Below are 14,155 nucleotides of genomic sequence, written 5' to 3' on the forward strand. Positions count from 1 at the left end.
TGTTCATTGCTTACATTTCAGAAAAATATCGAAAATGAATCCCACTATACTAGATTAGTTTTATACAAAATATTGCAGAACGCTGATCTTTTCGCGTAATTGAAACTGCAAAAACAATCCGCCGCATTCTAGAAACGGACCACCAAGACAAAAACATATGTCTTACTTACAGAATGACAAATACATTTAAGAGGAAAAATATCAGTGACGTTTTATGACTCCGATTCTCTTGTCCAGTGACAATAATAATCATAGTGAACGTCTCAGCAGAGAGTTCGATAGAATAGCGTTGACGTCACGCAAGGTTAAATGTGACATTGCATTAAAAAAAATTTAAACCAGAAACGGCAGTTACCAGGAAATTGCCTACGATGTATAGTCTGTTGCATACGCACTTTTCTTATTTACATGTTTATGTTGTGCAAAAAGAATGCTTTCGCTCAGAGGGGGTTAATTGGTACGAGCAGATCGTGCGAATTGTATATAAACAATTCTGCTGGAATTATGAAGCAAAGTATTCATCAATTACCCCTGCTTATTAACAAAGCGTTTTTAACCTAAGAACAACAGGGGTCAAGGGGTTTTGAAATGAATGTTATTCAGACCCTGTCGTATCGTCTTCCTTTGAGAAACCTGACCCCCAAATTCTGATAACTTAGTTAATGAAGATTGTTTATTTGTTGTTCGTGATATAATTAAGATTTCCTATTACTTTTGAAACAATACTGTTTTATTTCAAGAACAGAAGGGTTTTTTCTTGCCATTACAACTTTTCTGCTTCTTCTTAGAAGATGCATTAAATATGAGTTCCTTTTATATTTAAGTAACTCGATTTGACCCAGATTGTCTCTGATAAAAATGGCTAAAAAACACAAACTGGAGTTTATCAAAGTGAATATCAGTAGGTTTTAGAAGCGGTAGAGTGGATGAATTCTATGGCATGTCTGATGTGATTTGTTTGCAAGCCTACGTAGGGTTCTAGTGATAAGAAGAGATACAGAGTATAGGGATTCGCGTTACTGTCTGAGTTGTTCCGAGTAAACGTACGTATAGTCAACAGAGGAAGAGAAACATTCAATTCTTATGCACGTGAAGCAAAGGAGCGAACTAACCTCATCTCATCAAATAGTTTAATGTTTATTTTTATGTGTAATTCTTCTCATTTGGACTTGAATCAGCAAAAAAGCATCGCTACATGTTTTCTTTTTTCTTTCGGTTGGAGTTAATGTATTTGGGGTTCGTGTAAGAGGTTCTTGGGGTTAGATGGTGAAAGCTGTTAAAACTACCCCTCAAGGTGTTAAGAAAAGTGACTTTTGGCACCTAAGACGTCTCTGAATTGTGGATATTAGCAGCCTTAGTGAATATTACAATTAATTAGGGATTAACAAGGAGAGGCCATGTGATCGAAGATTATCGTTGAAGATCGAGGCCCAACCTTTCTGTTTTTCTACACACGTTTTTGTTGTAATTAATAGGAGAGTGTTTTATCACCGATTTTCTTAATAATTCATCTCCGATGTAAATTTGATATAGATAAGGTTTCCGACATTCCTTAACAACAACCAGTGGCACTTATAAAGTAGTTACGCTATGAGTGCGCGGGCACAAAGTATTTGCTGGGTTCAATATTTACGGAAATAACTTCCCTGAGTACCTCCGCACGTAATGGGTCAGTAACTTCGTGACATTGTTTGGAATTGCTGGATTTATTAGATTTTTACTGTAAAAAACAATGGATAATTTGTTGACGATTGTGACTTTCGTGCTTTTGATTTCCATTTGGACTTCAGCAATTGATGTTGGACCAATCGCTAAAGCACGGTGTCGAGCAAGGTGCCTGCAAGAGGTATACTTTTTAAAAATAATACACTCCCTCTTTAAATGTAATAATTATTACTTTTATGTGTATCTAGTTGTTTTTATATAATTAATTTACAGACACATTAATATTTTGCGAAAAAAGAATGAGAAACAAATGTTGTATCTTTGTCATGATTCCATAAGGCGTTTTGCGCAAAGTTAAATGTGTGTCTTTTTCAATTTTCTTTTATGCATTTACAAATTTTATTTTTTTTTAAATTAAAAGAGAAGAAAATTAAATAACACATTGATGATTTCAGCTTATAGATAGAAATTTATGACCAATATTAAGAAAGCGTGTTCGGATTGACATTTTTTATTCGGAATAAATATAGTTTGACCGTACTCATTTCGATACTATGATATCTTGGAGGTCATCATCATCAGCTTGATCAACCTGAAACGAAACTTGTTATAAGTTTTCAAAAACTTTAAAAGTACCAAAGCATAAACTGAGGTAATGACAAATCAAAATGGTAGAGAAATATTACTCAAAGTAAGACTTATGTGGAGATACACGGAAGCACAGTCGGCTACACGCTGCAGGTATTCGCTTTAGAGAAGTTGGACATGCCATCTCGTGAATATAGGCAATGCCTGTTCACTTCTAGAAAGAGAATAAGTGTCACCAGTGCTATTTTCAATAAATGACAATGGAAATAAAATAAAACATCAAATATTTGGAGAACAGTATGAATCCTGATAATTAGAAACATTTTACTTTTAGTAGAAACATTTTACTTTTAGTAGAAACATTTTGCACTAAACTGCTAAATGAGGAAGGTATGATAATACATTGTCAGTGTTTTTGGGCATGATGAATTTTATGCCTCCAAAATTTACAGGATAAAAATTGTGTTCTAAATCATGCAAGGTAAATATTGCACCATGACAGTGCTAAAAGGCTGATTCCATGCACAGAGTCATGCATGCACTTTGCAATAGGCATATAAAAGGCTACCTAATGCAGTATTGGGGTGAAAAATTGGATTAAGAAGTTAATTTTATGATTGAGTGAGATTTAAGCAACAACTTGTACAGTCACTTATTTCAGCATGTGCTTTATCTGGGGGATGCCAAAATATCCCCCCTTTTCCTGGGTATACCTGCATGATAATCTTCAAGAACTAATCAATCTTGTTGTAATACCCCTTATGTTTTCACTTTCAATACTTTTCGGTAACGTTGTTGTCATAGAAAAAAGAATTTATGTGGAAACATGTTATTATTAGGTTAACCAACCTGGAGACAAATTGATTAATTTGTTTGGAATTTTATTTGCTTTGGTGGCAGTTTTATTTAAACATGCAAAACACAGGTGCATGTTTCAAAATGCTTATTTGCCCCCCTTGATTTTTTCTTTTATAGACAAATCTATGAGAAATTAAAAGATATTTATCACCCATGAAAGAGGAGGAACTACATTGCAACATAAAACTTTGCATTTAAAATCTTCAGAGATAAGCTAATAGGACACAAAAAAAAAGGAAATTCAGAAACCCTATATCTACATAAGTAATACTGAAAGCTTCATATACATTGATATATATTGAAACTGTGTATTTGGCTAACCACCCCTTTCAAAATAGAACTAGCTAAAAATGTTTGACCAAAGACTAATTAAATCGCAAAATTTTAAACAAAGTTATAATGAAAAAATACTAACCATATTTTCAAGTGAGGTATGCAATTTTTTTTTTTTTTTTTTTTTTTTTTTTTTTTTTTGCCTTTTGCAAAAAAAAAAAAAAATTTGAATTTGAGAACCCACATACATATACCTTGATGATTTTTATTAAAATTGAACTGATACTAAAAGTTTGATGAAAAGAGCCACAAAAAGAAAATTGAAACCATTTTTGGTAATTTTACCAAACTGTACAAATGTATCTTGTAAAACTGTACATGCAGCTCTTTATTTGAATATATATTTTTCATGGTATTTAAGGTGTATTAGCAATTGCAGACATCTCAGTAGTGAATAATCCAATAGGATTTTTTTTTCTAAGTTCCACAGAAATTCCCCAGATAATCAAGAATATATTTGAATATTTATTTTGCATTGATATTTAATCTGAAGTGCCTTTTTTGGCCATTTCATATATTTTTATCAAATGCGCAGTTAGAAACAATTTTATAAAAAAAATTTTGACTTAGCATTTGAGAATTTAAAAAAAAAAATTCATTCATTCACAGACACTCAGAGCTCCGTATGATGATAACTCCTGCTTCAAGAGGAAGAGCTGTGATGTGGTATGTTCATGTTTAATTTAACAAAAAACCTCAGCTGAAAAATATCCCCCATCAAAGTGCTCCATCTCCCATTGTCTCAGATTTATTTATTCCATTATAATATCAATGCATGTCATCGCCTCTCAAACCTTTTAATAAAATAATAAAGAAATTTTTTTTACAACATTTGCTACAAGTCTAAAACCATTATGATTAAAGTATAGGCCATATTCACAAGGTCATTCATTAACCATGATTATATACAGAGTTGATTTTTCGCCACTATTTTCACTTCAATATCCATTAAGAAAAAAGTGGAACAGGCAAGGTTTAATTTCATCAAGATGAGTGGGGTAGATTTAGCATCCTTGTACCTTACTGATCAATGGAAGGATATGATGACGATCCGGGAGACCAGATTTTTCAATGAAAATGAAGATTTCCTGTGAATGGCATTAATTTTCATAGACGTGATAATTAACAGAGATTCCATGATTATATACATATATGTATGCTGTAAAATGAAATTCTGACTTCCGTTTATTTATTTATTTTATTTTTGCCTCAAATTTGCAACCAAATCACTTATTTATGAAGTTTAATCCTGGCTGATTTAATAAAATGCACAAAACACTTTAGAGATATTTAAAAAAAAATATCGGTAAATTCAAAATGAGGCAAATACTTTAAAGCATGTATATAGTACTTAAAAGCTGTATTATAATGCAAAAAAAAAAAAAATTAACAAAATACATGCATATAAGAAAAAATCTTTGAAAACATAAATTCATACATTAATTGACTCATTAAATTGTTTATTTGTTTGCAGTGCTGGAAAATGTGTGAACCTCTTGTTCTGAGGCCTGAAATATTCTCAGAAATATGCCACAATGGAGACAAATGTGTAAGATGACATTGTATTGATTTTTATATAAGCTGTTTTTATTTGAAATTTCAATGTCAGTGGAGACTACTTTGTCCTCTCTTTTATTCGAAAATAGGTAATTGTCTGCTGTAGCCATTTTTCTTAAACTCAAATCTGATGTTTTTTCCTTTGTAAATGTTTGATTCATCTTAACATCAAATTATTAATTGAAAGCATATGAACAGACTGAGTTAATGTGGAATTCTGTGAATCATGACATAGCAGGCAATATGTTCTAATATTTAGCTTCTCAGCTCAATACAGATGAATGTAATTGTAAAAAAATTAAGTAATGGGTTAAATTGATAAGTTCCAAGTTTCTAGGTCTACCATGAAATTTATCTCTCTTTTTTTCCAGCAAAAAGGATGCAGGGTAGCATGTGATTTCAAGGCAAACATTTTGAACACAGGTAATTTATTAGGATTGGCCTTTGAATTCAATTTAAACACAATTTGAACTTGTTGACTTCATTTTATAATACATGTAAATAGAAATATGAATAACGTTTAGGCCATATTGTTTATCACCATTTTTTTAACAGATACATGTATATACAAGTATATATACTTTTAAGCAAGCTTTGTGCATTTTCCTTAGTTTCTTGTGTAAGAGAATATTATTATTTATTACCTCATTCCCAGAGCCAAAAAAAAAAGTTTTATTTCTTTTTTATATTGCTCTATGTCATCAGCCAGAATATTCTTCAGGATCCTGTTCACATGATCAGGAACAGTCAAAATGCAATAAAACTGGTCCCCCTCCGAAAATAAAAAAAAATACAGAGACTCTTAAAGTTGCTCTGGCCTCATTATTTGCTTCTGGTTTAGAGCTGTCTAATTGGCTAGACTCTTTATGTGGGAATCTAAGGAGAATTAGAGGCAAGAAGTAATTATTTCAGGAAGATAATCTTTGTGGATTTTGTGTCAGTTAACCATTGTGTGTGTTGGTGGAGTTCCAGACAAGCCAAGTCCGAAACTGACCAAACTGCCATCATGTTTTTCCTGGGAGTATTCTTGTACACACTCTCTGGTTATGACTGGCTACACTGTAATTAGTTTTGATTTCCCCCTCCATGTGTTGGCAACTCCTAGATTTTGGCCAGTTTTTGACTGCTACTGGAGATAGTCTCTGATAAGATAAACAGAGAAATTAAAACATCAGAACCTGTTACCAGGGACGGGATACAGGGTTGAGTGACCAGAATTTGCCAGCTAGTTATTATTAATAACACACTGACAACATGTATATCATATATATACCAACATTTTGTAGGATCAAGGCCATCAAATACTTAATATTTTCTTTAGAGAGATTGATATATTAGCATAATCTTTATCAATGGCTATGCCAATTTATAGATTCATTGACTTTTCAAAATGAGAATAACAATCTGCTTATACAGATACATTCAGGAAAGGTTTTCCCCCAAAAAATAAACTCCCAACACTTCCATTGGTCCTTCTTGAATTCCAATTAACACTTACCGATAATTACACATATTAATTATTCCTCTCCTCATTTTAACTTAATGATTGCACTTATCTGAATCATTGCAGCATCCCCAAGTACTGGTCAGTGGACATTCAGCATGGAGCCGGTAGTGGTACCTTTCAAAAGTACACAGAAAATAGAAATAGCTTGGGACACCCCCACCTCGGAACTGGTATCTGGCAATAGACAGGCCTTTGTTTATGTCCTTATGGCCAAGGAACCAGTTGGTACTCCACAGACAAGGGCCTGGACCGAGGTCATACAGGTAAAAATGGAGAGAGAGAGATTTAAGCACTTGGGAACAATCTGAGGTTAGAACTTTAAAGGCCAATGGGGCAGGAACTTGGGAACAATATGAGGTCAGAACTTAAGGCCAATGGGGCAAGAACTTCAGAACAGTCTGAAAACAGAACTTTTAATGGCCAATATGGAAAAAAAAATTTGAGAATTAAACCCAATTAAAATTATGCTAATATTCTACTATTTAAACAGTATGACAATGTTCATATTTCTTTTTACAATTAAGATACCATGTTGTTAGAAAGGCAATTAAAGTTAATTCTAATAGACAAAATTTATTTGAATTGATTAAGAAATTATGAAAATAACCAGTATCTATCATATTAAGTGAAACATGTACCTATAAAAGATGTCACTGATGACACTGTTGTTGCTCTTGGCTTAGCACTGCTTTGTTGAATTTTAAAGTGCGCTGATGGAAAAGTGCTCAGAAGTATGTTAATTATAATGGTCTGGAATTTGTGGTTTAGTGAAAGCTTTTCATGTCTTGGTCTTTTACGGGGCTGATTCTCTTTCAGTTTTGGTTTTAGTACTATCAAAATTAACTTCATCAAAGTGGGTATTGATGTCAGGAAGATCTTAGACTCAACTTATCACCTGCTAAAGACTTTGTTTACCTAGGTCTGGGGTCTTGATAATGATGAAATATGATTTAAAGGCTTTCTTTGGTAATAGCTAATATTTTACTTCTTTTAAATCTTAACACATTTCAGGTTTAACTTGATATATTCTGACTAACTTAGTTTTGATAGATGCATGTAAATCCGAGAAAAAAAAAATTTCGTAAGAGTGTATGTTAAATGTCCTCCTTATTTTATGTGGGGTAAGAAAGAACTTTAATTTGATTAGACGTTTATTTATCTGGAAGCATAGTGTGTAAAAAAAAACATAATAAAATTATATACAAACAAAGAATAGCAAAAATGACTGTGAGTAGTTTTCTGTAACATCTAGAATGTCCACCATTGTTTTTGTCTTCCAGTCATTGATTTAGCATTGTGTTAGACACTGAAGTCCTTACTAACAAGAACCTGAAACATTTTGCCTCTTTTGCAAATATATAAAATAGATAAGCAAAAACTTTAAATTAGACATAAAACTGTCTATGTATCATGAGGGAAAAAAATCTGTTTTCCAAGTTAAATAATTGTTATCAATATAGCTTAACAAATTAATGAGAAATTGACACGACATTTATCACTTTCTTCATCATGTTCATATCTATTTATCAGTCTGTACATAAAATTCAGGTTCTTAATACACCCATCCTCAGACTTGTATCAATAATTCTACATCTATTTTTATCAGGCATATTATGAAAGATTTTTAATCCATAAATCAAATTTTTTTTATTGCTATGCCATGCCGAGTTAATATTGTGAAGGCAGATCATAATTTGCTCACATTCCCCATAATGTGTCACCTAATTTTATCTGCCAGCTAACGATTAAAATAGGCTCATCCTGTTTCTAAACTTAATCTCAGCTAGGTAAAAAATATATATAAGCTAGACTTCATCCATATTGAATCTGACAGTGCGAAACCAGCGAGTTTGTGTGGCCGATCTTTGAAGCGCATGTAAACTCTAAGTAATCACATGAATAAAATCATGTACATAAATTCATTCGGCCTTTTTTATTGAAACCAGTCAAACTCGGGTCAAATGAGTGCTCTCGAGAATATTTCTCACATGGTTCAGGGTATATGCATATATCTTCAGTGTTACCTTTCAGTAAATTAGTGAAAATAGGTGATGAAAAATGCCTGAGCTTCCCACCTGTTGCTGAGAGTTTTGGGCTTGCTGCCGTCCCAGATGCTAGAACAGCACTCGAAATATTTAGCAAACATACCTCTCTAATGTTTCAATACAGCAAGATCTATGGAATATCAGGCTGTTTTTATAACTGTCTGTTGCTTCTCTGAAGAATCTTCTTATCAGTGTACAGATAAAAGGAAGGAGATGGGGCAAAAAATAACTATATGGACATTATGGACCTCTCATGACTGGCCCCCATCACTGGTACAAGTTCTAATAATCCTCTAGTTCTTCTCATTATTAATATATCTTGTTAATGAAGCAGGCACTTGAAGTTCAGCTAACATCAAACTTCTTCACGGTACTTGATGTTGTAATCGTAATAAAAATCGGACTATTGCAGAGATACCACCAGCAGAGTTGGATCGACTGATATTTTATTTGTGAAGTCTTTTTATAAAACTTAATCAAAGCTTCAAGGCCAGTATGAATATTATGTGAAGCTTGACAAAGCAATTTTTATTTAATAAAGATTTTATGGCACAAAGATCCGATTCCATATTGTACATTTAGGATGATCTATTTTGAAATAAAACAAGTGCTTTAGAAATTATTTTTGATCCTCATATAATTTGTCTCCAAGGAGTTGAATGGGGGGGAAGGGTGCAGATGATTATTTTAGGGGAATGAAATTCACATTGAACTGAATTCCCTCCAATACATTTTATTCCAACATGTGATTTATGCATTAGCTATATATAATGACATTGGGGATCAAATTGCACCAGAAAAATTTAATAAATTGATGGGTAAAATTTGACTGAGCTAGATTATTTGTATGCTTAGGATCTGTAAAATGCAAAATTCAGTGTATTTTATGCTAGCTGCTTTATATTGCATGCTATCATAAAAAAATTTAAGGAGCACTTTCTAAAAACATATTCTGAATATTTGTCTGTAAACTAGTGTTACAATTATTGAAATACTACAATAATTTTATGGAAATGTTGTCTTCATAATTCAAGTATAAAAGTTAACTTTAAAAAAAAAAAAATCAAACTGAATTTAAATTCAAAGGGGTTGAATAAGCAAAACCTTGAAACATTAATACTCAACTACCAATGAATGTCATGTATCTTGGCAATTTGGAGGAAGTGTTTAGGATAATTAATCCATCTTTTTGCAGTGTTACTCATGAAGAGCTATACTTCAATGATATGGTAGTTACTGGAATAATTGGTTGTGCCATCTATCTGTTGATTTCTGAGATACTATACAGCAATTAACATAGGAGTGTAGTCTGGTACATATTACTCCAAGAGCAAAGTAACCACATCATACATAATCACTGCCAAGGTTCATCACCCTTAATACATGACTATCACATGTATATTTTAACATAATTCGTAACAGTAATTACGGTGACCTTTTTCTATTACTGGTATATCTCTCCCATCATGCAGTGTTCATGCAGTGGTATGTGCTGGGATGCGAAGTATTTATTTTTTGAATTCATTTAGTTTTTGGGCCATCATTGAATTATATCAAATGGCAAATCATATCAAGATATTTAAATACCAGAAGACATGAAACATAAGTACTCTAATATTGCATTTTAATATTCAGTATAAAACATAAGTATTAAGAGTTAATTTTTAGATTAAGTCCCACATATATCAATAATGTAGTACCTATCAATTTTCAAAAATTAAAAAGATTATGAAACTATTCTGTATAGTATTGAAATATTTTAAATCAATGATATCTCAATAACAAATCTATCAATCAACTAGTAAACTAAATTTTGTATCAAGTGATTTGTTAGAGATATATAGTACTGTTCTAATTTCTAAGGATACGTGGAAGTTTGGGCTGTATGGACCTTGATATCAGCTTGGGTATAAGCTCAGTGGTAGAGCACCTGACTAAGTGATACAGGGGCCCCTGCTATGATTCCTGGTTCAGTCATGTATTTTCTTTATTCATTCTTCCTTTCATACTACAGAAAAGAGAATTAGGATATTAATATTTGCATTTGTTTTGATTTTGTTTTCTTAAAGTATTAAAATTTTAGTACGTAAACCTTTACTTACATTGTAGTTTAAAAACTCCTATGATCAATATGATATATATACATGTAGATACCATAAAAATCCTACTTTCTGAATTAATGTTGCACAAAGGAACAAACAAATTAATTAAGTGTTAAATATTACTGATTTGTGTAAGACATGGTTATAGTGAATAGCTATAGAGACATTTGAACAGCTGCAGTATTTTAGTAATTAGTTATATTCTCTTAATGATTATTTATCTTCTATGATGAAATGACATAATTTTTAAACTTGGATTTAGTTATGTATTAACTATCGAATAAACCATGTTCTACTGTACTATATTTTGTTCCCTTTAGAAAGAAACCCACTTGCTTGCGGATTGTTTACATGGGCACAAAATCATTTGTACAACAAGTTCTATACCCAAAATAAATTGTCTGGGAAGATGGCTTACAATAAGATTCCTCTCTAACAATACTATGTAAGAGGGAAAAGTGCAAAACAATCGTAATAATGTTCCCTGAGAAATGTGACCCAGTTCCTAAATGAAGAACTCCACACTGCTTATGTGTCTGTATATTAATTGTTTGACAACATTACTGTCTAAGAGTTGTTACTTGAGAAGAATTAAAATAAAAAGATATCATACGATATCTATATTGGTTTTTATATAATAACTAAAAGATGCATGTCATGGCCATCATACTGTCCTTTTTATGTTGTTTTGAGAAAGTGAAGTAAAATTGCATATAAACAATACCTTCTTTTCATTATATCTTTTATGTTTTCCATTTATTTATTTATTTATTTATTTATTTATTTATTTATTTATTTATTTATTTATTTATTTATTTATTTATTTATTTATTTATTTATTTATTTATTTTTGTATGTATAACTACTGGCAATATGATTCTGCTCCATTTTATTTTATTTATTTTCATTTTCAATAAATTTAACTCAAACTTAAAAGCATAGAATCAAAAATGTTTTTTTTTAGTGAGATGGCAAGCTTTTTTTTTTTAAATACACAGCATACCATGAAATCACCAATTTTCATGAAGGTATAATTTTTGTTGTTTTCAAGGTTTAGAGAGACCCACAAATTTACAAATTTTATACCCACCATGAAATGTAAAATTTCATATATGTATATATACATGTATAACTAATAAAAAATTCTTTATCAACGAAATCAAATCCCCATGTGATTTTACAGTATGTACAAGATAGGAAAAATATTATCTAAATACTTAATAAGACACAGCTAAAATTGTGTTTTGGAAAATCAAAATTAAGGACTAACTTCTACCATATATTATAATTTTATACAATACAAAATATGAATCTCAAAGATATGCACCATATTCTTTTTATGAAATATGATTTGAAGAGCATGCAGTATACTTTCTCTCAGAATTCATGAGTGACATTTGGGATGAAAATAGATGTGTTTTAATGTAGTTCTTATACAAATTAATGTTTATGATGTTGTTTTTGTAAACTTGATGACTGAATGAATTTGGTAAAGTTATTTTGGCACAGATCATTTCTGACTTCAGTGATACAGGTTTACATGTACAAATCTACGCCGCATGAAACAGTTGTTTCTTCAGTTGGTGCTGTCATAATATGATATTTTTGTTCCAAGTTCTGTCTGTGCAGCTCGACATGAAAGAAAATAAAAACGGAGTCATTATGATTTAAGGATTGTTAGTTCATTGAGACTTAAACTGAAGAACAAGAGGTAGAACTGGGAATTTGCTGGTGTTGATACCTAAAACACGTGTAAGGAGAGGATTTGTCACAGACGAGTGCCGAATCACACCTCATTACGCCCTGCTGATGGACGAAGATTTTCTTTTTTCTGTTCTGAAAAATTACCTGCTTCATTTGATGTGCAGACACCTTGCGGTCCTGAGCTTTAGAAGAGAACCAGCCTTAGCTTCAATGCTTGTTTCCTCTTGGCTAATTTTTCACTACTAGCTGTTTTTATATGCAGAATATAATCGATAAAACTTTCCTCAATTTTTTTCTTAGATCCCTCTATTCTCTCTTAAAAATGTAAAGAAACAGGTGATATCAGTGTTTTTTAAACAGTGAAGTTTTTTTTTTTTTTTTTTTTTTTTTTTTTTTTTTTTTTTTTAATGTGATAGATTATATATGGTGCAGATTAAGTTTAACATATAGATAGATGGTAATTTTTTTTTTTTTATCTTATCTAAAAATATTGTTTTGAATTTTTTTTTAAAATTTTGTGAATAATCTTTTTTTAAAGCATATTTATCTGCTCCGTTTAATGTCCTACATTTACTGGTACGTCATTGTCTTTCTCTAAGATTGTTGTCAATTCATTGTTGGAGCCATATAATTCATCTTTGGTCATAATGGGATATATTTCTCCAGTAATTTGATTATGCCCAGTCTTATCAAAGCATATCTGATGGAGACTCATAAGAGTTTTATGTCATAAATATAAAACAAAGAGAAATAATATATTTTGTATGCCTTTTTTTTTTCAAGTGCATGGTCAATAACAATTTGATGGATTCACTTTAGTAGAAAACCAATATACCATATTCTACTGATAGTGTAATCCATTGGTCTTTAAAAATTTTTATGTTGATTTGCTCCTTTCCAAATCAAAGTACACTAAAGATTTATGCAAAGATGTGCTGAGGAAAATCTACCAGCCTATTATTTATATCAAATTTGTTGTCTTTAACCTGGAGTGCTTGTTTTTATGGAAATAAATGGTTTGATTCTCTTTGCTATCTCTTTAAATTATACCACTTGAAAGTTAGCCAAATGTGTGTTTTTTTCAACCCGACTGCTATATGAACATATTAAAAGATTACCTATATGCACTTGAAGATTTTTCATTGTTCTCTTTTGCAGATGATGGTGTTAAATGTAATTTTCAGTTTTTCCATACAGCTGGTGTTAAATGTAATATTTTGTCTTTCAAGACAGCTAATGTTAAATGTGATATTTTGTCTTTCCAGACAGCATCTAGGAATGTGGTGTTGAAGAGGGAGATTCTGCTCCATAGTACTGAGTTCTGGCTGGTAGCCGTTACTGAGAATGGAACGGCCACGGATGTCCATTTTCAGGAGAACGACAAGCTTATCACAGGTTCTCATCAATAAAGACATTGTTATCAGTCATTAATCATTATAATCGTAACCCAATCCTCAATCATTATAATCATAAATCCTCAATTTATACAGTGGCGGATCCAGGATTTTTTTAAAAAGGGGGCCAAACAGATTAAGAGTCTGGGGACAAATAATTAATGCAATATCTAACAGCAACAAAAATGATTTCTCAATCTTAATATTATATTTTTGATAACAAAAGGGGAGGGGGGGGGGGGCTGCACCCCCCTAAACTAAATATGCAAGTGTTATTTACAGTTGAACTTAGGTATCTCTGACTTCCATAAACTGAATACCATAGATATGTCGTAGTGAGTTTGAAGTTCCAATTACCTTCTCTCTGTGTAGTTTTACCTCAATATCTCAAATCCTCAAATA

General features: G+C 31.6%; 1 protein-coding gene across 1 annotated transcript in view; it reads left to right on the forward strand.

The window, feature by feature from the left end:
* Nucleotides 1–1,094: 1,094 nt before the first annotated feature.
* Nucleotides 1,095–14,155, forward strand: part of LOC133183123 (uncharacterized) — a 39,406-nt gene continuing 26,345 nt past the window's right edge. Inside the window, exons 1-6 of the mRNA XM_061318088.1 lie at nt 1,095–1,846; nt 4,054–4,110; nt 4,919–4,993; nt 5,373–5,424; nt 6,572–6,771; nt 13,625–13,754. Of these exons, the coding sequence (XP_061174072.1) occupies nt 1,733–1,846; nt 4,054–4,110; nt 4,919–4,993; nt 5,373–5,424; nt 6,572–6,771; nt 13,625–13,754 (628 nt within the window). The 5' untranslated portion in view covers nt 1,095–1,732. The remainder of the gene's footprint in view (nt 1,847–4,053; nt 4,111–4,918; nt 4,994–5,372; nt 5,425–6,571; nt 6,772–13,624; nt 13,755–14,155) is intronic.

Source organism: Saccostrea echinata, unplaced genomic scaffold, assembly GCF_033153115.1.
Source record: "Saccostrea echinata isolate AGI-Se365-2 ecotype Australia unplaced genomic scaffold, CSIRO_AGI_Sech_v1 ptg000009l, whole genome shotgun sequence".
Classification (NCBI taxonomy): Eukaryota; Metazoa; Mollusca; class Bivalvia; order Ostreida; family Ostreidae; genus Saccostrea; species Saccostrea echinata.